Here is a 22481-nt window from a genome sequence, read left to right on the forward strand (position 1 = left end):
GCAGCCTCTAGCAGAGCCACTCCTGGACTCATCAGCAAGATGGGGCAGGGTGGGCAGCTTTCAGGCTCGCTAGGCTGGCCTCTCCCCTGCCCACCAACTCCGTAAGACAGTATGTGCACTCTGGTTTAAGGACAGCTGCTGAAAGAGGGTTACATTAAATATATAATACCATCTGGTTAAGAAAGGAGGGGGAGTCTCCCCTAGTTCCTCCCAGAGGCACTGGGAATGCAATGGTGATTCATTTTTCCAAGGGACACTGTCCAAGCATAGTATCTGCTGTCCGTCTTGGAAAGCTGAGGAAGACACAAAGCCTCCTCGTGTCCCACGATTGCTTACAGGGGAGGAAAGCCAGCACCGGCTGCCACCAGCTGCAGACCAGCTTCGCTCACAGCTCTTACCCTCAAGCCTCTGCCCCAGCTTGGTACATCTGAGACGGCAGTGCAGGCACTGGAAGAGGAAGGTGCTGAGGTCTGGACAACTTCAGCCAATTTAACTCCTTCCTACAAATCTAGGGCTGAAAGGACACTTTCGACCTGATCAACCCTCCTTTTAAGAATCCCTCCCCCTGCTCCCGCTTGGCTGGACACCGGGGGTGGTGGCATGGGGACAACTGAGGACAGGACATCCCATGGATACCAGAGCACCCTTTTGTAGCAACTGTATTTCTTGCATGTCTTGAAGAGATTTATGGGCTGCGAGGTGGGTATCGAGAGCTGGTCACAAGGTAGAGAGGGAAAGGAGAGTAGGTAGCTCACCCTCTCGCTATTTTGAGATGGGGTGTAGTCACCTCCCCAGAAGACTGTGCCAAAAAGCAGCGAGCACCTGCCTTGGCTTGCAGCACCCTCAGCCCCATGCCGTGCCCCACCTCAGCACCACAGCGCCCTTGCCTTTTTTTGGAAAGCAAATGTGGCTGCATGGTTGCACACCTCTTCTCCCCGCCAGGGTCCTCCCCTCCCCACGCCAGCACTGACAGCGCACACATATCTTCAAGGGAGGCTCAAGACTTTGCTCCTTTAATGTGCAATAAAAAAAGGCAACTCTCCCACACTCCGCAAGAAATCCCATGAGCAGGAGCCCCAGGCTTGGCACCCTCCTCCCTGGCTGCCTTTTACAACTGGGTAGTGCATGCAGTTTGCTCAAAAGGGTTTTTCTCTCCATGTGCAAAGGAGCTCCTGGCTGCTGCAGGGCTGCTTTGCTGGCACGAGATGACTGATGTCTCACTTCACCTCTGTGGTCACCAGCTGAACAAGCTACCCCAGCAACAGCACGTTCTCTCTGGTATAACAGTGCTGGTGGCCTCCTGCTTTAGGGAACGCAGCTCTTTGGCCCCAGCACACACAGCTATCCTGAGGGAGTCCATAGCATTGGCCTGATCAGAGACTCCCCACACCGCGGCACAATGTGGTGGAAGGCATCGGTGGAAGTGAGGGGGAGGTGGGACTGCATCAGGAAAAGACAGGAGAAAAGTATAATAATGGGAGAATTAAATTAACTGCAGAGTTTGCTGAAGGCACATCCTACCCCACAGCAGACAGCGCCTTCAGCCTGGGGTGCTGCTCACAGCTCAAGCCCTGTGTGCAGCCGAGGGCTTTGGTAACTGGCTGTCCTGCAAAAGAAATATTTGGGCTGTGGGTAGGATTCTGGATAAACTGATGAGAAGGGGAGGAAAGGAAGAGGAAAAGAAATGGTTGTGAGTGGGAAAGTGTTGCATACCACAAGCACTTGTGCGAGAGACTAGAGCAACTGGGCCCCTCTACCATTAGTGTTCCTCCTCTGTGACCTCTAATGCTTCACATCCCCATGCTTCCCAGTCTAACACTGGCAGTCAGAGGGCTGGAGATCCATTCCAGGGATGGGGTGAGGAGAGGCAGGCAGGAATGATTTCAGCAGCAGACTGCAGCCTCTCCTGTTTCTTGGGCAAGATTTCTTAACTACCTCACTGGAGAGGAGGATGGGGAGCTTCTTCCACTTTGCCCACACTGTCCCCCCCAGGAAAAGCCCACTGAACTCCCACATTCCCTAGCAGCTTTAAAAAACCCCTTCACAAGTCTATTGTGTAACATCCCTAAACACAACAAAGATTATCTAAAATCTGAAAGCAGCTTAAAAATAAAAACAACTCAAAGGGAAAACAGGAAAAGAGTGGAGGAAGGGGACAGAGTCCTTCCTCTGCTGGCCCCTGGTCGGAGGCAAGCAAAACAGCACACACAGCCTCTTGCTCCACACCACACCAGTCCATAGCATTCACAAGGCAAACATAGTGTCATCTTCCTTTGCTTGCTTCTGATGATGGCTGGCAGCAGGAGGGGAGATGGACGTCCCTGCTGAGGAGCTGGATAAAGTGGGTAGTCGGTCTGCAACTTTTGCTCGCTCTTCCAGAAACTTGTCGAATTCTGGGGCAAGAGAAGAGCAGAGCATTAGCAAGGAGGGAGGTCTGTGAAAGAGCCAAGGAGTTGCCAGGACCAGCTGGAGAAAGGGGTTGCTTGGCAAGTCTTACCTTCGCTTGTGACACCTTTTGCATCCTCTGACTCTCCCTAGGGAAGGAGAAGGGCATGGTTAGAAGCAAGGTAGACAAAGGCATCTCCACAGATGTGATTCTTCGTCTGCACAGAGACAGGATAGCACTCCCCTTAACTCCGCAGTACAGACATGTTAGAATGGTCCTGAGCCTCAGTTCGTTAGTTACGCCTCCCAGAAGGCTGACCATACTGCTGTGGTATCCCAAACCCTGTGTTCTTGGCTTTTCCTCCCCTGCTCCCTCCAAGCAGCCTGTGCCACATATTCAGCAGTGCCAGCGCTATTGTACACTGCCTAAAATCCAGCCCTGCAGACAACTCTGGCAGGACTGCTGGCTCCAGGGAAGCAGCTCCTCACATACCACATCTGTAGAGAGCCACTTTTCTATGTCTTCCATGAAATTGGCTTGGGGAACTGGCACCTAAAACAGAAGGAAAAGGAGTGATGAGGCCAAGAAAAAGAGAGGACGTTGCAGGAAATCCACTCTGCAAAAAGAAAGCGCAACCCAAAAGCTAACCCTGTTGCTCCGCTGTTCTGTCAGCTCAGGCCCTTCCAAATCCAGCCAGTGCCACTGCAGAGCTCTCCCAGCTACCGGTGCCACCGCTCACCTGCTTCCTCTGCCCCATCCACAGCCAGACATGCACAGTTTCCAGGATACAGGCTATCAAAAGCATCTGGGGTTTAGTGGTTGGCTTTGGGGTATTAGGACTGTACCAGGCTTTCCATTTTGGTGGACCCACTAGGTGGAAGTTGGCTGCTTGTATTAGGCAGCCAGAGAACAAGAGACAAGCTTCTCTCCAAACCTCTTCCCTTCTGCAGACAAGTGACAGTCTGATGTCAAAGTCTGTGATGCTGAAGATACTGGACATGTCAGGTTTGGCACCACATTAAGGGGGAAAGACACCTCCCAAGAAGTGATTCCCTGGTATGATCATGGAGCACAGCAGGATTTGGCATCACACCAAACTAAAGAAACAGACCCATCAGAGAGAAGGTCTTCTGCAATTTAAGTAAATTTTACTTCCACTCGGGACAAGTCTAGCTCAGAAGACTTCACGTCCCTGGCCAATTTAAGTAGCAAAGAGACATCTTCCTAGCAGATGGAGAAAACTTGGAAGGAAACCAAGTCTGATTCCAAACCCCAGATCCTTTTCTCCAATCATGAGCTCCTGAACAAAGCTGAGCAAGGAGCAGCCCTTGCTAGAGGCTCCACAAGCAGAAGCGCAAGAGAGTATTTGTGGGAACTTACTATTAGTCTCCTAGTATGTATAGCTCTACTTGCTCCCAGGAAACCAGCAAGACCAAGAAAAAGAGCAATTCCTTCTTACCAAGGACAGGCAGATTTCCCCAAACCAGGTACTAAGTGCAAATAGTTACCACAGCTGACAGATGGATGAACAGGGATGGAAGAGGATGTATGGGACTAGGGAAGTTTCAAAGTGAACTGGCTTTGTCTACCCAGAGAGGAACTCTTTGGGGTAGAAGGGCATTCAAGCTAACTGGACAGCATGTGGGGAAACTTCCTAGAGCAGACATCAGTTTGGGCAGTGCCCATTTCAGGAAGACAGGCTAACAAGCCTAACTAAGACCTGGGAGCCTGTCAAAGCCTCAGTGTGCTTGAGGGGATGTAATTGCAGGAATTCCTGCTGCCAAAAGACCAAATTCAACAGCTGGAAGGGTCAAACACTTTATCTAGAGAAGGAGGTCTTGAATAGGGTAAAAGCCCAAATGTGTTTTCCTCCAAATGGGGCAGCTCATGCTGAGCAGGAGAGGCTGCAGGGGGAATGAATAGCAGGAGTCTTCCTCATGATGCCACCAGCCAGTGCCTCTGCCCCAGACACCCACTCCAAAACAGGCCATCCTCTAGCTCAGAGTGGCACATGCTCTCGTGGCCTCAGAGCAACTTGGATTTTTTCCTACAGACATGTTTACTTGAGGAAGGACTGATACACTGCCTGCTTCCTTCCCAACCCTGGTCTCCACTACTGGCCCAGATCAAGGTTGCTTCATTTGAGTTTGCAGTCTCTGCTGATGTCTGCTGTACACCCTCATGTGCTGTGCCAGAGCCACTTCTAGTTCAGCAGCCCCAGCCTCCCCCTCCCTGCTGGCACTCCACGATCTCACCATTCCTTGCCGCATCATCCACTTAGTCAGCTGGGCTCCATCACTAGACGCACCAGGCTCCCCCTGGTCAAGAGAGAGTCTGCACTGAAAACTGCTATCGCAGAGGGCGAGGGAGAGGGGAGGCAGTGGGTTTAGGGTTGGGGAAAGGACACGTAAGTACTGGTGGCCTAATTCTCTGATTGCAGAGAGAAGGCAACTGGACTTGGGGAATCCTGCTGAAGACAAATAAAACATACATTTCCAGGTGGAAATTTCCCTGTAGATATATGGAGGCCATCCTGTTACTGACTGAGTCAGCCCCAGACTTTCCATAGTTCCCCACCTCTGCGGTTTAAAGGATGAGGTATATAGCCCAGGTAGGAAACACAGGTTGGTAGAGACCAGGAGTTATCATCAGTCATGTTAAATACTTGATTTTTCCCAAACAGACAACACAATTGTTGCATCGGTAAGCAAAGAGGATACTCTTATTCCTGCTGATACACTTTAAGCTCTGTGGCCACTCACCGTTCCTGTGTTCTGCTGCCGGGCATCCAGGGCACCAGCAAGTCCTTTGGAGGCTTGGGGATCTTCATACTTTACCCTGAAAGCATGAAGTTAGATAACACACAGGCTGATGAGATGCCCGAGAGTGAAAAGCAGAACTCCTAAACACATATTCTGTGCTTCTGACTGCACAACTTCTCATCTCTTGTTCTGCTTCCAAGAGCTTCTAGGTGTGCAAACCCCCTACTAAAGGTGTAGCCCATCACCAAACAGACTAATTACTCACTGCAAGATCACTGTGGGATACCACAGGACAGCCCAGGCAGACAACAGGCGGATGACATGGCATCGTATGAAAACAACCATACAAGAGACTAAAACACAGACTTACAGAGCTAGGTGCAGCAACCACAACACTCATCTTCTCTGGGGCTGATTATAGAAGAGAGATAACTAACACAGACTGACCGGAAGATTACAGCTACTTCAGAAAGGATTTGAGCAACAAGCCTCTATATACTCATCTACCTTCACAGACACAAACACAGCTCAAAAACATCTCTTTAACTGATACAACTCAAGAATTGATGGTGGCAGAGATTCACTGGTCTGTTCTACATAGGAGGTGAGACTGGATGATCAGAAGAGCCTAGTGTTGCTTCAAGGTCTCCAGATGTACCATTACAGCAACCTTTTTCTACACATATACACATCTCACCCATAATCTCCCTCATCCCATTTCTCTGCCCCATCTAGCCTGCTACCACACATCACCATTTGATCCATGCAGAGCAGGGAAAACAGTCCATCCATGCTGGGAGAATGAAGCCTCTCCTAGAAACTCTCCGCAAGTCTCCTCTCCAGCTGCGCCCAGGCCCCTTTTTGCAGACCCAGCAGACCATCAAGTGGAGCTGTTTTTGTTGAGAGCCAGGGGCTTGGGCCACCGGCGCTCAAACTTCTCGAAGAAGTGCTCATCAGTGAAGGGGCCGCTGTGGACAATGGCATCAAGGATGAAGTACAACGCTGCTATCATGCCACTGATGAGGAAGAACGGCAGGAAAGGCTTGAGATGTTTCAAGCACTGCTTCGCCGAGATGCACATGAAGCATGGGGGGGTCAGGAACAAACCCCAGTGGCCTTGCCTGTGTCTCCTGCCAGCACGTCCTGTCTGGGAACAGCAGAGCAATGGGTCTGTTCAGATGGAGGGAGACACTGAGAGCTGAGGTTGGTGAGTGAAATGTGAAGCCTGAGCCAGTGAGAGTAGAAGCTACCTGGCAGGAGTGCAAGTGCAGGCAGATGGAGGGCAGTGAGAAATAAATAGAAGATGTCTTGTTACTTGTGCAGAGATCATAAGCCTCAGCCTGTTAAGGATTGCGCCACAGCGGAGAGGATACGATTCCATGCCTGTCCAGATCTCCCCCAGCCTTAAGCACTCAGAACATACCAGTGGCTCAGATTTCAGCCCCACACTGGGTGCTGCCAGCACCACTGTTTTTGTCCTGGCCTGCCTCTGTCCTCAGGCAGCACACCCCACAGTAGAAGTGGTGGGGAAACCCACGGACAAAACACATGACGTTGTGTGTAGGCCATGGGTTTCCCCACTACTTTTACCAGAAGCAGTCTGAGGCAGAGGAATGAAAGGAGACATCCTTAAGAGACCTAAACTTGCCACTGCGCAGCTGCAGAACAAGGCACTCCCGTGGATGGACATCAGGACCACAGGTCTTTGAGGGCTGAAGGCAGTCATGTGCCTGGGGGCTCTGCTGCTTGGTAACTGATGGAGAGCAGTGGATGACTCTGACAGGCAAAACAGCATGAGATGAGCCTCAGTCTCTTAAGCCAAAGGGATCTGGTCAGCACAGCTCTTGTCAGCTCCTCCCAGAACAAGGATTCAGGAATCCATTTTTTGCAGTAGGGAAGAGATCTCTTCAGTTCAGCCAGTACTACGGAGACCCAACTCTTAGTGCTTTACACCAGGAGGTCTCAAACACACTGTGGAGGTAGAAACATCAGGCCCACTGACCAACAGAGAAGTTGAGGCACAGAGCAGTGCCCTGCCTTGCAAGCCACAACTGACTGCATGCTTCCTGCACTCCAGTTCAATACTCTGTCCATTAGGCTGTAACGATATTCAGCAGTTCCCAAATTCAACATCACCTCAGTCAGGGCACATGAGTTCAGAGACAGACAAGGAAACTCAGCCAGTCCCACTCCACACCTTCATCTCCAGACACTGAGTCTCCCCAGCACATGCAGCACTGCAGTCCCCACACGCAGAGACCACTCCATCTCCCCACACCCAGGAGGACACTGTGAAAGGGGGACGACGGCAGCAGGGAGAGGGACTGGGAACACAGAGGCCGTCCTACAAACACTGTGTGTCAGAAGAGTGCATTTTCCGCTGTCTCCCAAGAACTGCTGCTGGTTGGGGTCACAGCCCCAGTTGCCTGAGCCCTCCCCCTTTGCAAGAAGGCAGGACAGGATAGAGTGGGCTGATACACTCACTCTCTGCGCTGCTCAGCCAGTGAGCTGCCTCGGGTCAGCGCAAACATGTCAAACTCTTCTTCCAGCTTGCCAGAGGTATCGAGGGAGTGCAGCCCCGCGCTTATGCTGCTCGAGCCCAGGTCTGTGGGAGAGAGAGCAGGGTGAGCAGGCAGCACAGAGCAGTAAACAGAGGGCTGTGGGCTTGGAGGGTGCTAGGTGGAAAGCTAGCATCAGGACAGGCTAAACTGCTCTAGGCCCACTCCTCTATCCTGCCCCTCAGCTGCAGCGCCGGCTGTGTGTGTGTGCAGTGCCATGGGTGAAGTAACAGAAGCAGTTTCTTTGCCTGCTCAGCAGATATTTTTAGCTCAGTCTCAGGCAGCATCATCATCAATTTACTGCATTTAGGCTAAATGTTCCTGACCATTTAAGACAACTCAGAGGGAATTGCCTCATAACCTGTGGAAGAGGAAGGATAACCTGTGCTTCTGGGCAAGCACCTCTGAGACAGATGAGTAGATTTTCATGACTCAGGCATCATCTGGCAAACCCTGACTTGAAAAATATCTCACCTGGCTTGTCTGTAAAAACAGTCTTGCCATTTTTCTGTAGCTGCATCCATGCTGTACTGAATGTGCTCACAGCTAGCAAGAGGTTCAGGGAGTGCTATGCAGGTTGTCAGTATGTTTTGAGGAGCCCTCAGGACCTCTCAGGCTTTCTGAGTAAACGACCTGTCAAATCTTGGGTCCTGAACCCAAGATGCTCACGGATGCCTTTGCAGCACAACTCAGCTGCTTTTCTTCTCCCAGACCTCAGTGGTCAGTCTGACACCACACAGCAAGAGAGGCAACTGCACTGCTGCTAGGCACTGCAGAAGGAGCAACTTTCTCCCCTCCCCTCCCCTCCGCCTATTGCTGAGGTCCTTCTTAAGTCACGTCCAGCTTGTGCACAACTTGAGGTGTGGATGCTGAGACATATGCTTGTGTGCCTTGGGGCACACACAAGTTTCTTCATGAGTTTATTAGTTGACCATACACCCTATTTATCTAGGTTACTTTACAAATGTGACTAAATATTTTTGGGAAGTGATTCAAAGGCATTCTTAGGAATCAAGGATTCCCAGAGCAGCACAGTAGAAGGACTGAGGGGTAAACTGCATGGCAACATACTCATTTCAGCCAGCTGAGAGGAAAGGTTGTTGGTGACTTCAGGCTGTCTCACTGCAGGAGTACTGGTTCCCAGGTCAATCAAGCTGTTCTCTGCCTCATTTGGTGCCTTTGGAGAAAAAAAAGGGAAAAATGATGGAGTTTTGGAAGCTCAAACACTCTGACCCCACAACTGTAGCTCATTAACACTGAAGAGGGAAGCCTTTCTGTACCCATTGAAAAGTATCAGCTGTGAAGCCCCTCCTTGTGAGAAGGAGGACAGTGATCAGAGAACTGGCTGGGAATAGTGTTGCAGGGCAGAATACGCCTTGGTAGCCAGCCTCTCAGCTCCGCTGGATGTCAGCAAGTAGGGTAGGTACTGGCTCAGAGGACAGGGCAGTGCTCAGAGGACAAAAGGAGACTCATATGGGAACTGGTCCTCTCAGTGTTCATTACTAGGAAACCGTAACTACTCCTGGTCTGCTCTTGTTCTTCGGGTGAGAAGAAGGCTCCCACTGGCAGGGAGGGAGAGGCTAGCAGTGAGAACTGGAGTGTCCTCCACACCAGTGCAGCTGGTGCAGCTGGGCTGTGAGAGCAAAGCCTACACCTTGTAAGTGGGGCAGATTGAACCTCTCTCCAATTTAGCAGGGCACTGCTGGACCTGCAGGATGCAGAACAAGCTGCACAGAGGGGCAGTTGCTCCAACTTACCTTAACAGGCTGTCCTGTCCGAAGACGCTCAAACCTACAAGGAAGATGACAGGATGCGTTTCAGTAGTGTGTGCTTATTCACCCATAGCCCAAGAGATTTCTTACAACGCTTGGTGCACACTGCCCTTTCCGACATACTAGGAAAGGGGGACCATGGCTCAGGGCCCAATTCTTGCTCAAGACCGAAGACACTGTGACAAAGCCCACAGAACTGATGTCTCCTGAGAGGTGGTGAGAGGAAGCTTCTTGTGATCCTCCACAACTACTTCTAACCAAAATGGTTCAAACCCAGTTCTTCATACAGACACAGGGACTAAATTCTCCAGACTTCATCCTAGCTTAAGAGGTGGGTTTGATGGAATGGAAGAAAAAAGAAAGGGGTGCTGATCCCACCTGGGCAAGTCCTCTCTGTCCCTCTCTACCTCAGAGCTAGAAAACCAGCTCTTCCTATGCAGTTCCTTCCTTCTTCTTCTAGGTTATTGCACAGGGACATCTTTATATTCTATCAGTAACTTAAACAGCAGCTTTGAAGGGACAGGAATAAATCAGCGAAAACTGAGCACTGGCTTTGTTCTCAAAGATGGATGATACAGGCTGATACATCTTGAGTATTATATTTATGGGAAAATCAAAAGGGTTGCATAGAAAGTCTCCAAGGGACTGTAAACTTGTGGAAAAGCAGGGCAGAGAATTGAGGAGAGAGGTACCTTTCATGGCGCAGAAACACATTGTTGAGGTTGTCATTGACGAGGAGCAGCTCCTCGGTGAGTTGCTCATGGAGGACATGGGGAATTAGCTCCAGCACACGCTGCTGCATGGCTCTGCATGTCCGATTCAGCTCCTACTCACAGCAAGGAAAAGTTACCACAAAGGTCAGGCTAAGGCTGAGCTCTCACAGATTTGGAAGTTTCACTGGGACAGACAGACCCCAGAGGCAACTGGGATCTATCAGCAAGGGCTGATGGGCAACAGATACCAGTGTGAGAGGTAAGCTGAGTCTGAGTTTTACAGACAGTAATTGTATACCTCTTGTGTAACACATAACCCAGAAAGAAAGGCTCTCAGGGACTACAAGTCCCCATCTGAGATGATTCCAGCCTCAATAGTGCAACTTTCCTTGGCCTGTGGAAAACTCCACTTTCCCTGTGTGTCCCTTATCCTACCACTCCCTGGCAAATCCCACACTAAACTGTCCAGTTGTTCCCCACGCCTGGCATGTGTCATATCTCAGTCCATCAAGTCACTGCTAAATCAAGCTGCATGTGCCAGCCCTCCACCCTGCCAGTGTTCCTTACTTGCAGCAGCTCCAGGTCAGAAGGCTCAGCCTGGGATGGCACCAGCTCTGTCAACATCTCTGACATGACCTTCATGTTCCCATTCACCACTTCCAGCTCACTGCGCAGCTTCCCAATCTGCAAAAGGGAGGGGAAGTGACAGCTCCACCTGGGAAGACTGGGGAGATAGCTGAGGTAACTCTGTGTGTGTGTTCATAGAGCCAAAGGGTATGGCCACTGGGGAGCTCACTTGTCACCACTCAGTCTAGCTCCCAGGAGCTCCCAGCAGAAGAAAGCTCCATTACTTGCCATCAAGTTCATTTTCTGGTAATATATGCCAGGGCCTCATCTAGGATCTCTGGCCACTAGCCTAGCCTTGTTTTTTAATAGCCAGCACAGGCTGCTGTTATGATTCAAATCTCTCATCAGCTAGCAGGTCCTGTGTGGCAGCCACTCAAATAATTTCATTTCCAAAGCAGTGTAAGAGGGGGAAAAAAATTAATTCCCATTCAAAAGGTGAGCCTCAGTTAATTGCGCAGTTGAAGCTTTTTACCTCTGGTTTCAAAAGCTGCTAATAAGCCTCTTGAGGACAGTTTGTACCCTCTGCTCTGCAAGGGGATGCAACATACCGACAGCTGGAGATTTGGTGCTGAACATGGTGTCATATGAAGTCAGGGTGAGGAAGGAGAAAGAGGTTGGGGAAACAAGTGAGAAAGCCCTGGTCTTTGGAAACTGCATAGCCAGACATGGTTGATTCATATAAAGCCAGAAGTGAGGCAAGATAAAGAAAGATGTTGAGGCGGCACCTACTGAGCAAGCTTTTGCTGTACTGCGCTACAAAGACCTCACTCAAAACCTGTGTCTCAGTTCCCCACTTCCCTATAGCCAGGGCATCTTCCCTCTACCTGCAAGCAGCCCTGTCTTAGGAAAACATAACTGCTCTGTATTTGTGGTATTCCAGCTCACCACTGTGACCACAACGGAGCTCTGGGGAGCTCTCAAGGGACTATGCTTTAAGGAACAGCTCCTTGAGGACAGAGGCTGGGGAAGGACGAGGACAGCAGCACCAGAACAGTGTTTGTGAAACAGTCCCCAAACGCAGGGAGAGTCAGCAGCATCACTGGGCTCGTGTCCAACTCACCTGCTCTGGTGTGGGTGTGATGGGCGTCTCACTGGGTGTGCCTCTCCCAGTGGGCAGGGTGACAGGGTGGAGGATGGACTCTATCTGCTGAGGGGAGTTGACCACAGGTGAGTTCTGTCCGGACTGGGAGTCAGAGCTATACACAGTCTACAGACAGAGGTGGGAAAAGTGATGGAGAGGAGACGTTAGACACTCACAGCTGACAGAGAAGTACAATTAGGAGATAAATGTTGATGTCAAGTCCCCACCTGCTTTCAACAGCTTTCTTAGCAAAGAGGCTGTCCTGGAGCTTCTTGCTCCACGAAAGCCCTCTAAGTACAAGCTAGAGTTCCTGAAGTTCCCTCATAGCTCCAGAACAGCAACTGCCCAACACCCTTCTCTTCAGCAATGCTCCCATACTCCCATACCCTCTGTGGTGTGTGGATGGGTGACAGCATGTCCAGATCAGTCATGGGGAACTCCAGGCCCTTCCGTCTCAGGTCTTCATAGACAGCAACAACACCAGTCAAGTCTGGTGAGCTGCGGAAGGCATCTGCCCAGGACTAGGGAGAAGGAGACAGTACAGCCCATCATCATTTACAGTAGTCTTCTGTACAAACACCTGAAGACACGCACTCTCTGAAGAGGTGCAGATGCTCATGCTTCTTGGCTCACCTGGATGAGGGTCAGCACCTTGTCATGCACTATGGCAGGTGGATTGTTCTTTGGCAGGATTGTTCTCACCAGGACACCTTCTACAAAGTCCTGGCTGGACACAAGGACATGGAATCGATGGCCGCAGTTTTTGACGCATGTCTCCAGGACCTTCAAAGGCAATAATGCATTAGCTATAGCCTTCTCTGCCTACATGTGTTTGCCTTGTTGGCTTTAGGTACCCCCGCCTTTTCAGCCAGGGACTCAGCTTTACAGCAGGATATCACAGTGCTGAGAAAGAGCCCTGACCACTCACCGTCAAAGCCAGCATAACTTCATGGAAGTTCTTATTCCCTACAATTCTCTTCTTAATGGCTCGGAAAGCATCTTTGGGCCTGCAGGGGAAATCAGATGAAGAAAGATCATCAGAAGATTGAGACCCACATACAGAGAGGCAAAGCAAAACAGCCACTGGCTCTGGATGCCTCATACTCAGCAGGTGACCTTCCCCACCACAGTTTCAGGACAGCTTGGAGCAATGACTGGGAAAATAGCTTCTGCCTGTGGTTCTGCAAGAGAAGCAGGGTCCTGCTAAAGTGTACTGTTACTGAAACTGGAGGCCTCTGTGTCGATGTCTGCAACAACTCAAGGTGTAAAGGACACAACAGAGAGCAGAGTAAAAGCAATGCTAGAAACGCACTACTTGGGGCAGAACAACATGCCATGGCAGAGAGACTGAAAAGAAGGAGAACACAAAAAAGCTTGGCATGGGTTAGAAACAGGAAGGAGTGAGCTGCAGCAATCCCCGTGTTGCTCAGAGAGAAGCTGTTTAACAACATTTCCCTGGAGGAAAGAAGGCTAAAAAGCAGCAGGGTAGATGCAGTGGCAAAATCTTGCATATATTGCAGGTGTGCAAGACAGCAGCAGTATAGCAGGGTCTCCTTAATCCTTCTCAGAGGGGAGAAGCACTGCAGTCTCAGCCCACTGTGGTCTTGTGAGAGGGCAGAAATGAACCAACATGCTCTGGCAGAGCACGGGAAGAGAGGCTGGGCTGGAAGAGCAGCAGCATTGGAGGAGAAGAGCGTGGTGGAGACACAGAGGCAATGAGGTATTGGCCTGCGGGGCAGCATGGCTGCAATGGATGGGCATTAGCAGGGCAGTGGCAGAGCCCATCATGTCCAGAGGGTACAGCTGTGTTATCAGCTGCTCAGAATTGAAACAGCAAGTGGCCACAGCTTGGGCCTGAGAACTGTGGACAGACGGGCATATTTGCACTGTGGGGATAGCATGGGAAAAGACTGGTGACAGATTTGTGAGTAGAGATGTTTGACTTTGTTTTCATACAACTGTGAAGCTGAAAACTGGGCTTGCTAATCCTCTGTCAGCACCACTGTGGGGTAGGACAGCAGGAGCGAAACCTACATTTTTTAATCCATGTAGCACCTTCCTTTTTACATGCTGCTCTTGACATCTCCACTGTGAGAAGGAGCAGTCCCCCTTGAATTCACTGGCAAACCCCCAGAGTTAACAAGTCTGGCAGATCTCTGAACATCTCCCTGCAGGGAGAGGGAGACGAGGGCTCCCCCACCTACTTTGCACATGTCTGAGTGACTGTACATGAAAATACCTGAGAAGTGAACCCCCAGCAGGACCTGCACATTCAGAGGACTGAATACAGCCTGAGATTTTCCTCTCTTCTCAGTCACCAGCCTGCAGATTTTCACATTCCCAGAAGAGAGAAACAGAGGGGTATGAAGGAGGAATAAATTGAAGTGGAAGAATTGCAAATATGCCTCTGGGAGATGGGAGGCAGCCTGGCTTGAACTGAGGTTTCTCTGGGGACCTCGAAGGCCTGTTTGATGGCTCTCAGTGCTCACAAAGATTACAGGGAAGCATCTAACAGATGCTCTGACAGCCTTGCTGTGTCTCTTGGCCTCCTAGCAGAATGCCATCCCAGGGAGTGTTGGGAAGCCTAGCTTATTACCTCCACCAGTGCATGCTACCGCTGGAGTCTAGGGATATAGTGTTACAGTGTCTGCTGGGACCTGCTGCTGGATGTGTACCCATGCCAGCTCCCTTACCCTTCTTCAGTCTCGTTAATGATGTCGCAGATCTCCATGTTCAGAGCCCAGTCCTCGCTCTGCAGGGATCCATCGGTAGCTCTCTCTGGAAAACAGCAACCAAGACAGAGCAAGGCTAAGAGCAGCCCTGGCACTTTCATGGGCTGCTGTTCAGCCGTCACAACACCCCAGAGCTCAGCCTCCTCCCTCTCCGTGGCTTCCAGCACCACAAGCAAGGAGGCAAAACTAGGCGTAAAGTCCAGGTCCCCAAGTACTCCCACTAGGTGTCACCACCGCAAAGCACATGGCTGGCCGGCGTTGGGACGGGTGGATGCTCAACTTCGCCCATGCCACATAGCTACCAACACACAAACACACACCGCCTGATCTCTGGTGTTCTGCACATGAGGGGAGGGGGCTCGGCATGACTTCAGCTCCTCAGCTGGAGAGAAGGGGGCTTATTTGCTTTGCTGCTGGAGGGCCAGAAACCGGGAGTTTGGTCTGCTCACACTGGCACGGATCGATGGCACCACTCTTGGTTTGCACCATATCAAGGAGACAAAAGAATCAACTCCCTTCTTTTTACACAGGCCTTACATAAACAAAGACACAAACATAAACACCCAAAGCAGGGCGCTCTCCTGTTTAAGGTTTACACCTCTCCCTGAACTTCTGGCCTCTGGGGAGTATGGACAGAAGTGGACTGCAGGCTGAAGTTGAAGCAGTATTGTTTCAGCTTTGTGTCCCCTTTAATTAGGAATTCTTCAGTCAGCCTTGATGTTATTCAAGGCAGAGATTTAGGAAATGAGCAGCTATTACTGAGAGCACCAGTGTCTCCACCCTATAATCAGCCAGTCTTGGTCCTAGCCATGCTGACTGACCGATGCCTTCAGGGACACCACCAGCTGCGGGGGGGGGGGAAGAAAACCACCAGCGGCGCAGGCAGGCCCAGGCACTCTCCAGATCACAAGGAAACACAGAGACAGCAGATGGCAAGCAGAGGACAAGAACCATCTTCCCCAGCTCTCCCATCATATGAAACGCCTGACTTAGCACCGGGGCAAGAGAATTAAAACTAGCCAGACCGGTTTAGCACCTACCAGGTACTCTTCAGGAGAGCCCAGACTCAACAAGGTACTTAGAGAAGTGCCTGCATTTACAAAACTGCTGTTCCTGCAAAATCTGGAGCTGGGCCTTGCCAGCTACCCCTTTGTAGAGGCCCTTCCTCCACAGAGCTGCTTTATTCTGCTTTTGACCCAGCAGCTAATGATGCCTCTGTGGGAATGGAATGAAATGGCCATTCACGAAGGAACAGGATAGGGCTGTAACACAGGCAAAATAAGATTTTTAAACTCCTGCTTGGGTAAACACATCCATCATGGTTTGGGATGCCTTGTTTTTAAGGGCCAGGCAGAGAGCTATTCACAGCACCGTGCAATGCAGCCTCTTACACACGTGTCCCTCCCACAGATTACACACCACAGCACTAAGCTACCTGTCCGCATCTTACTGCAATCCAGCCACCACCTTTTCTGTTGACTGCAGAATGTATTGATGACACTGTGATTACACTGATACACTGTGGCCACAGCCAGACTGCAGAGGGCAAACTGAGGGAGTGGCAGAACTTCCTGATGCTCTTCCACCTTTCTGAAGATCTCGCTACTACTATAAAATCCTGAAGGCCCCCGGATTCAGGTGAACTCTTTGTCACTTTGTGTACTGATTTTATATAGGAACCCTGGTCTCTTGCAGATCTAAGCTTCCTCAGTGGGGCACAGGAGGTAGCATCACATTGGGTGGTGTGGTGGAGAATATATCCAGGGCAGTGGGATGCAGGGATGCGTGTCTGGTGCACCAGGGCATACACCAGTGAATGGGTGAAGCTGTAGTAATACATGGGAGAAAATGTTTTCCATTAGGGCTCCTTTGGGATCAGGACTTGGTATAGTGGCAGAGGTCCAGGTTCTCTCCTGCTCTGGGACACCACATGGCCAGCCTTGCTGGCAGGCAGATTGCAGCTCAGCTCAGTCTGATGGATTTGGCATACATGGTCAGAAAGCCACCCTTCACTTGCACTTTCCTCCAGCATCCCCCACTCATGACACACCTTGGTTTGAACTCCAGCATAGCCAGAAGTTTCTCCATACAGTTTGCTGCCTCTGGCAGTGAAGCACCCAAATCAATCATACAGGGGTTACTCCACTGAAAGGAAATCCACATCCACTCTTCTTATCCCTGAAGGAAAACACTGTACATGGAAGTAAAAAAACCACAACCAAGGAACAGGGCTGAGCCTGCTGGGAAGCCCTGAGCTACAGAAGAAACCAAGGATGAAACAAAAACTGCCTTAAACCCTCAAGTCCTTGCTGTTCAAGTCTCCCCAACCCTCCTCGTACTCATTTTCACTGTACATAAACACAAACTGAGTCTGCAAACACCCTTCCCTCACTTCCCTATGTTTGGTGGCACTCTGTAACCACCACCATCCCTTTTCCTCCAAACATCCCAATCCTGCCAAGGTCAGACAGCAGGTTTGCTTTTCAGACAGGAATGCGAACAAACTGTGCATGCTCCTTCACCTGGCTGGCCACTTACAGAAAAATGGGGCTTCCTCCAAAGTGACACACACTGCCCCACTGTTACCCCACAACGCTGTGGTCAGCCTGCTACCGTCACCCCTGTTCATACTGGCTGACCAAAAGCTGCAGGAAAGCAGCAAACCTGCCATAAATGCAACGTAGGCTCAAAAAAGACAAAGTTCGAAGAGCAGTGTTAGAGCATATGGAAAACAGGAAAGTGACCATGAGGTATTTCCAAGGACAAAGCACCTGAATTTACCCAGTACAGATTAAGGCCTTGGGAGAGCTGGAGCTAATGCCCTTTTAATCCTCCTTGCTTGCTTCCAAGCTCTAATGGACTGTCCAAGACTTGTGGGATATGTTGGAGCTTTCTCTGAAATCCTGAACTTTATCCTTTTACTAAAGCCTGCAGAAGAGAAGGAAACAAAGTCTATTCATTAGTCACATGAAGGATCAGGGTGGCTGGCCTTGTTTCACGAGCTGTAATTAGCACATGAGCTGTCTGCCCCTCATGAAATGTGAGCCGGGGATGGCCGGGTGGAGCGATAAGCCCCTAAAAACAGCAAGCACAGGAGGCAGGGCACAACCCCCTGCCCAGCGCTCTGCCTGGTGGGGCTCATCAGGCAGCATCCACTTCTGCTGGCTAAGGAGCTGAGCCTGACCTGCCACGGAGAATCCTCCCCAGCAAAGTTTATCGGCGGGCACATGAATGCCGTCTCCCTCCAAGACTGAAACCAACAGAATGTACAGGAGGCTGTTCACAGGGCCGCTTCAAAACCACATTGTTTTGGCAGCCAGTCCCGCTCTCCGGGTGTGACAGCATTGGGGTTTGTCTGATTCCAGTCTGCTGCTTCACAAATTGCTTGGACTGACCCAGAACCACTGAAGAATGTGGTACGGGTTGATTTAAAGCATTGAGACTTTTCCTGCCTGGCATTTGATGCGCTCCTGCTGAGTTCAACTGGCTTATAAAAATTATCTAGAATCATCAGATAAGAAAGAACTCTAAGCACGGCATAACTGACACAACAGAGCTTCGTGCTATCAGTGAATTTCACAGCTTTGCTTCTTTTCAAGTTTATTGTCTCTGCTTTCGTGGCAGGGGAGAGCCCGCTGTGGGGCTGGCAATCTCACCCGGCCATCCCTGCAGCAGCACACCAGCAACACAGCCAACAGCATGGGGAAGTACAGGAGCTGGGGACAAAAGATAACTGTGCGAGCTCCTGTCTCCTTTGCTCCCTGTCGCTGAAGCACCCATAACCAGACAGGTGCTGTTCAGAAACCCCTCGCCTGTGACATACTCTGCCATATCTCTCTCATCAGAGAATGTGTGCCTCTCCTCCAAGTCAAGCCCTTAAAACCAGAGCTCCCTACAGTGCTTAGTCTCGCTGGCTTTAAATTCCTTAGCAAAGCATCAAGCACCTTCTCACCCGTTTCAACAGATGTTTGAGGGCACCACCATTGTGTTGCACGAGACAGCACAGGTTCAGCAGAAGGCAACACAACAGTCCTTTCCCCTAAGCTCCCTTCAATTCATAACCCCCTGGCCCAAATCAGCATCCTGTACAATGTCTCCTTGCTAAGCCTCCTGCTTTCGCTTCCCTGGGGGAAACCAGCACCAGCTCAGTCAGGACTCCACAGTTCAGCTGCACTGCTCCTCCGAAGACGGACAACACACTTTCTAGAGAGAACAGAGATATGGTCCAAACCTAATTCAAGGATGCTGATCGACACACACCTGTACTGACATAATGCTGTGGGTATTTGGGTCTCTGAATTTCTCCTGCTCCTTCCCTGTGAATCAGCTTGAACCCTTAGGGATCAAACAACTCTTCCACTGCTGCCTTCGCCTCCAGACAGAGTGGGCACAGAAGGCAAGGCAACACTTTTTTGAGAAGCACTACCTTGGAGGGACCCATCTGACTCTTACAGGAGACTGTTACCCACAACAGCTGGTAACTGCTGCCCACCAGTTCCTAAGGTCCTAACTCACAGAGGGGTGCAGGGATACCTGCAAAGTGGGATCCAAGTGGCTGTGGGGATTTTTCTGCATATTGTGTTGTACCTGCTCTCCTTCCTCACCCATGAGCCCCTTACTTGCTACCTCTTTACAGTCGGCACTTTTCCTGGCTCTCATGCTTAAACCAACCTCTAACCATAAAAAAATCCTCTTCATCTCTGTGCTACACTGTTACTTCTCTCCCTTGCCCGCCCTCACTCACTGAAATAACCGGGCTCTGTCCCTTTCAGTATTGCTGTAATTACTAGTTATTCCAGACTTCCAGGATCAGGAGAGAGCATTGGTGGTTTCTTCTCCCTTCTCTCACTCAGAGCACATCCTTGAATTTAGATTTTCCATTTTGAAGTTTCTCTTAGCTCCTACATGGAGGCGCAGCGGATTTCCCTTTTGAGGGGGGAATCCAAACTACAATGCTTCAGCACTCTGGAGATTTTCCCACTGGGTTAAAAAAAAAAACAACAACCCCCCCCAAAAAAACCCAAACAAACCCAACCAACAAAACCCCTGAAGAAGCCGGTATTCATCTTACTTGGGAAAAGACACCATGGTCCAAAACCAGGACAGAGGCAACTTTTGTGACTAAATCTCAAGACTGGAAGTAAAAAGCTAGAAAACCTACTCCTTTGCAATTGACTCATTCTGTGACAGATGACTGACACTATCTGAGCATTGGTTTCCTTGTCAGCAAAATAAATGGGACTTACTAGATTAACATTATTGAAGGAATTTGAGAAAGTTGCTGCAGTGTGCCACAGAGGATTTTTTTTCATTCCTTAGCCTTCATCTAAAGCTATTTTAGACTTTGTAAGCTGTATCAGGTAGACATGACTTTGCTCAAGTAATTTACAAAGGCACAGTATTAGCTTTCTGCAGACAGCCCAAAGCAGCAGCGCTATACAGGTTTGGTGATCAGGCTCATGGGTTCAACGTGCAGCTGCCACAGACCTACCAAACAAGTTTGGGTAAGTCATGTTCGCGTCTCAAATTAAACAGAGATGATAGCACTTATCCATGTCCCCAGGAAGTTGATAAGCAATGTTCAAAAGCAGAAAACATTCGTATTTTCAGCCACCAGGCCTTTCAAGTTCTCCACACTGAGTTCCCTTCTCATATGCTGCAGTTCCTCCACCCCTTTGGACTCCCATAACCCCAGTCAACCCCAGTCATTAAGATCTCTAATATCACACCTCTGGTACTAAGGACTCTAAACTCTAAACTCCTGTTTGACAGCACTCTTGAAATACAGTTTTCCTCCTCTTTGTTGTTGGTTTGTTGCTTGAAAAACCCTTCTTTAATTGAAGCAAAGCCCAGAGGGACCCCACTTACAATCTGGCTACTATACTGATCAGAAGATCCAGAGGGCAAGAAGTGATCTGTAACATCTAAAGATAACTTCAGATTGCCTCTACCCAAACACAAAACCGAATCTGATGCACTCACTGAGGGAATCAAAGAGCATTCATTCTGGAAAGGGCAGGAGATGGCTTCTCTTGGGAAGTGTGATGGAACATGTGATATTCATGGGGGGAAACTGTCAAATATCATCTGAAGTTTTTTGTTACAGAAAACTTTCCCGGTCATCCTTCTCCCACTTTGCTGTGTGCATCTCACCTATCTCACCCAACACTAGAGTGGGACACCGCAGTGCCCCTGACTCACATCATTCAGACAGTGCTTTGGGTAGCCTCTAAACTAAGCAGCGCTTATAAAAGCATTACCTAAAGCAGCTGCTTGCTCCCTTCCCAGCCACAGCAGCCTATTCATCCATGCTGCGCTATTCACCAAAACCTACTGAATCAATGACCAGATGTTTACAGCAAATAACCAAGGTCTGCACAAGTGACAAAAAGCAAGACTGAGCAAGTGCATCAACTTACAAATGGCTGTTGCACGAGCTGGAGAGTTTAAACAGGCAACATCCATCACAACTTGAAGGCACTTAAGACAATACAACATGGGAAGAAAATAACCTTTATTCTAAGTATTTTAAAGAACTGCATCTGTTTTCAGACCAGTGTAGCTGTTAATGGTCTTGTTCTTTCTAACTGTAGCATCTCTTTGCTCAGTTTCTGAAGGCTACATCCTTCTGTGCTCATCTAGCTGACCTGAACACAGGGACTAAGCCAGACTGTGTGTCTTCGGGCCTGCAAGGTCACAGAGCTGACGCTACACTCCTGCCCGTGATTCCACTGCCGGGGCTGGTACTCGGCCCTGTGAGGGAGCCTGTGGCGTAGTTGGGGGCTGCTCTCCACAGAGCCAGGGCACAGCCTTGCCAGGCCCTACTTGTCCCAGACCTCTGTGCTGGGAAATCCACAGGGGCCAGCCACCCCCAGAGTGCTCATCCTTCACGTGGGGAACGCTGATCCGACTAGCTGTGCCACAGCACCCCGGAGCCAGGCCAGCCTGAAGCCCCCTGTCCCCCCGCAGCCTCCAGCTCAGCGACGGCTGCCCCCACCGCCCTGTCACCTCAGGGCCAGCGCAGCCCCTAACTGCCCGGTGTGCCGCCCAGCCAAGCAGCAGCTCCCGCGGTACCCCCCGGCAGCACCTCGCCCCTCTCACGAAGCCCCCAGAGAGGTGCAGGCGGGAATGGCCCCGAGCCAATCACGGGCCTCGGCTCTATCGGGGGGCGTGGTTCAAGCCACCGGTCTGCGTCCCCTTTAAGTGAGGAAACTTCGCCTCGCCACCTCAAGACCCCCTCGCGCCCGGATTGGCTGGCGGGTCCGACGACGGAGCCGCCACGGGCTGCGCGTCCACTACTGGTCGGCAACGCCCGTCAGTCGGAGCGGAGCTCTCCTCTGATTGGTCGATGCCCTCTCCGTCCCGCCGCGAAGGCGGGGGCCGACGCTTCTCGGAGGAAGGGGTCCGGCGGGCGGGCGAGCGCCCCCGGGGACGCGGGGGAGGGCGACCGAGCGGGCGGGGAGGGGCGGGGGGGCGCGCGGCCGCGGGGCTCACCGATGCGCTGCCCCACGGGGGAGCTGAAGGGGTTCCCCAGGAGAAAGTCCATCGCCGCCGCGCCGCGATCAGCTGACGCCGCCGCCGCCGCCGCTCACGTGACCCGCGCGCCAGGCCGGGGCGGGCCCCCGCCGGGCCCCGCTGTGACGCCACCGCCGCCGCGCGGGAGGGGCGCCCGGCCCCGCCGCGGGGCTGAGGCACGGAGCTGCGCGGGGCCGGCCCCGGCCCGCAGGAGCCGAGAGGCTCCCGGCCCCGAGAGCCGCCACCGCTCCCCGCAACACCGCGCTGCGCTTCAGCCCGTGCAGAAAAACCGCGCGCTGCAGCTTCGCCCAGATACGCGACAGCCTGTCGCGATA

General features: G+C 51.1%; 2 protein-coding genes across 4 annotated transcripts in view; both read right to left on the minus strand.

Moving 5' to 3' along the window:
- The window catches only part of MCM5 (minichromosome maintenance complex component 5), a 70584-nt gene that overhangs the window by 29250 nt on the left and 18853 nt on the right, over positions 1–22481 (minus strand). The window lies entirely within an intron of this gene.
- On the minus strand, positions 986–22269 carry TOM1 (target of myb1 membrane trafficking protein). Of its 3 annotated transcripts, XM_055809346.1 has the most exons (16): positions 22126–22269; positions 14593–14677; positions 12828–12906; positions 12533–12682; positions 12286–12420; positions 11879–12025; positions 10759–10875; positions 10171–10304; positions 9464–9497; positions 8778–8883; positions 7633–7753; positions 5149–5224; positions 4642–4704; positions 2879–2938; positions 2498–2534; positions 986–2393 (listed from the first exon to the last, which is right to left on the minus strand). In XM_055809346.1, the coding sequence occupies exons 1-16, from the start codon at positions 22175–22177 to the stop codon at positions 2245–2247; spliced, it is 1545 nt and encodes a 514-aa protein (XP_055665321.1). In that variant the 5' UTR covers positions 22178–22269; the 3' UTR covers positions 986–2244. The 3 variants fall into 3 exon arrangements, with proteins under 3 accessions (XP_055665321.1, XP_055665322.1, XP_055665323.1); XM_055809347.1 differs by lacking the exon at positions 4642–4704; XM_055809348.1 differs by lacking the exons at positions 986–2393; positions 2498–2534; positions 2879–2938; positions 4642–4704; positions 5149–5224 and adding an exon at positions 5231–6295.

The sequence above is a fragment of the Falco peregrinus genome, chromosome 6, assembly GCF_023634155.1.
Source record: "Falco peregrinus isolate bFalPer1 chromosome 6, bFalPer1.pri, whole genome shotgun sequence".
NCBI lineage: Eukaryota > Metazoa > Chordata > Aves > Falconiformes > Falconidae > Falco > Falco peregrinus.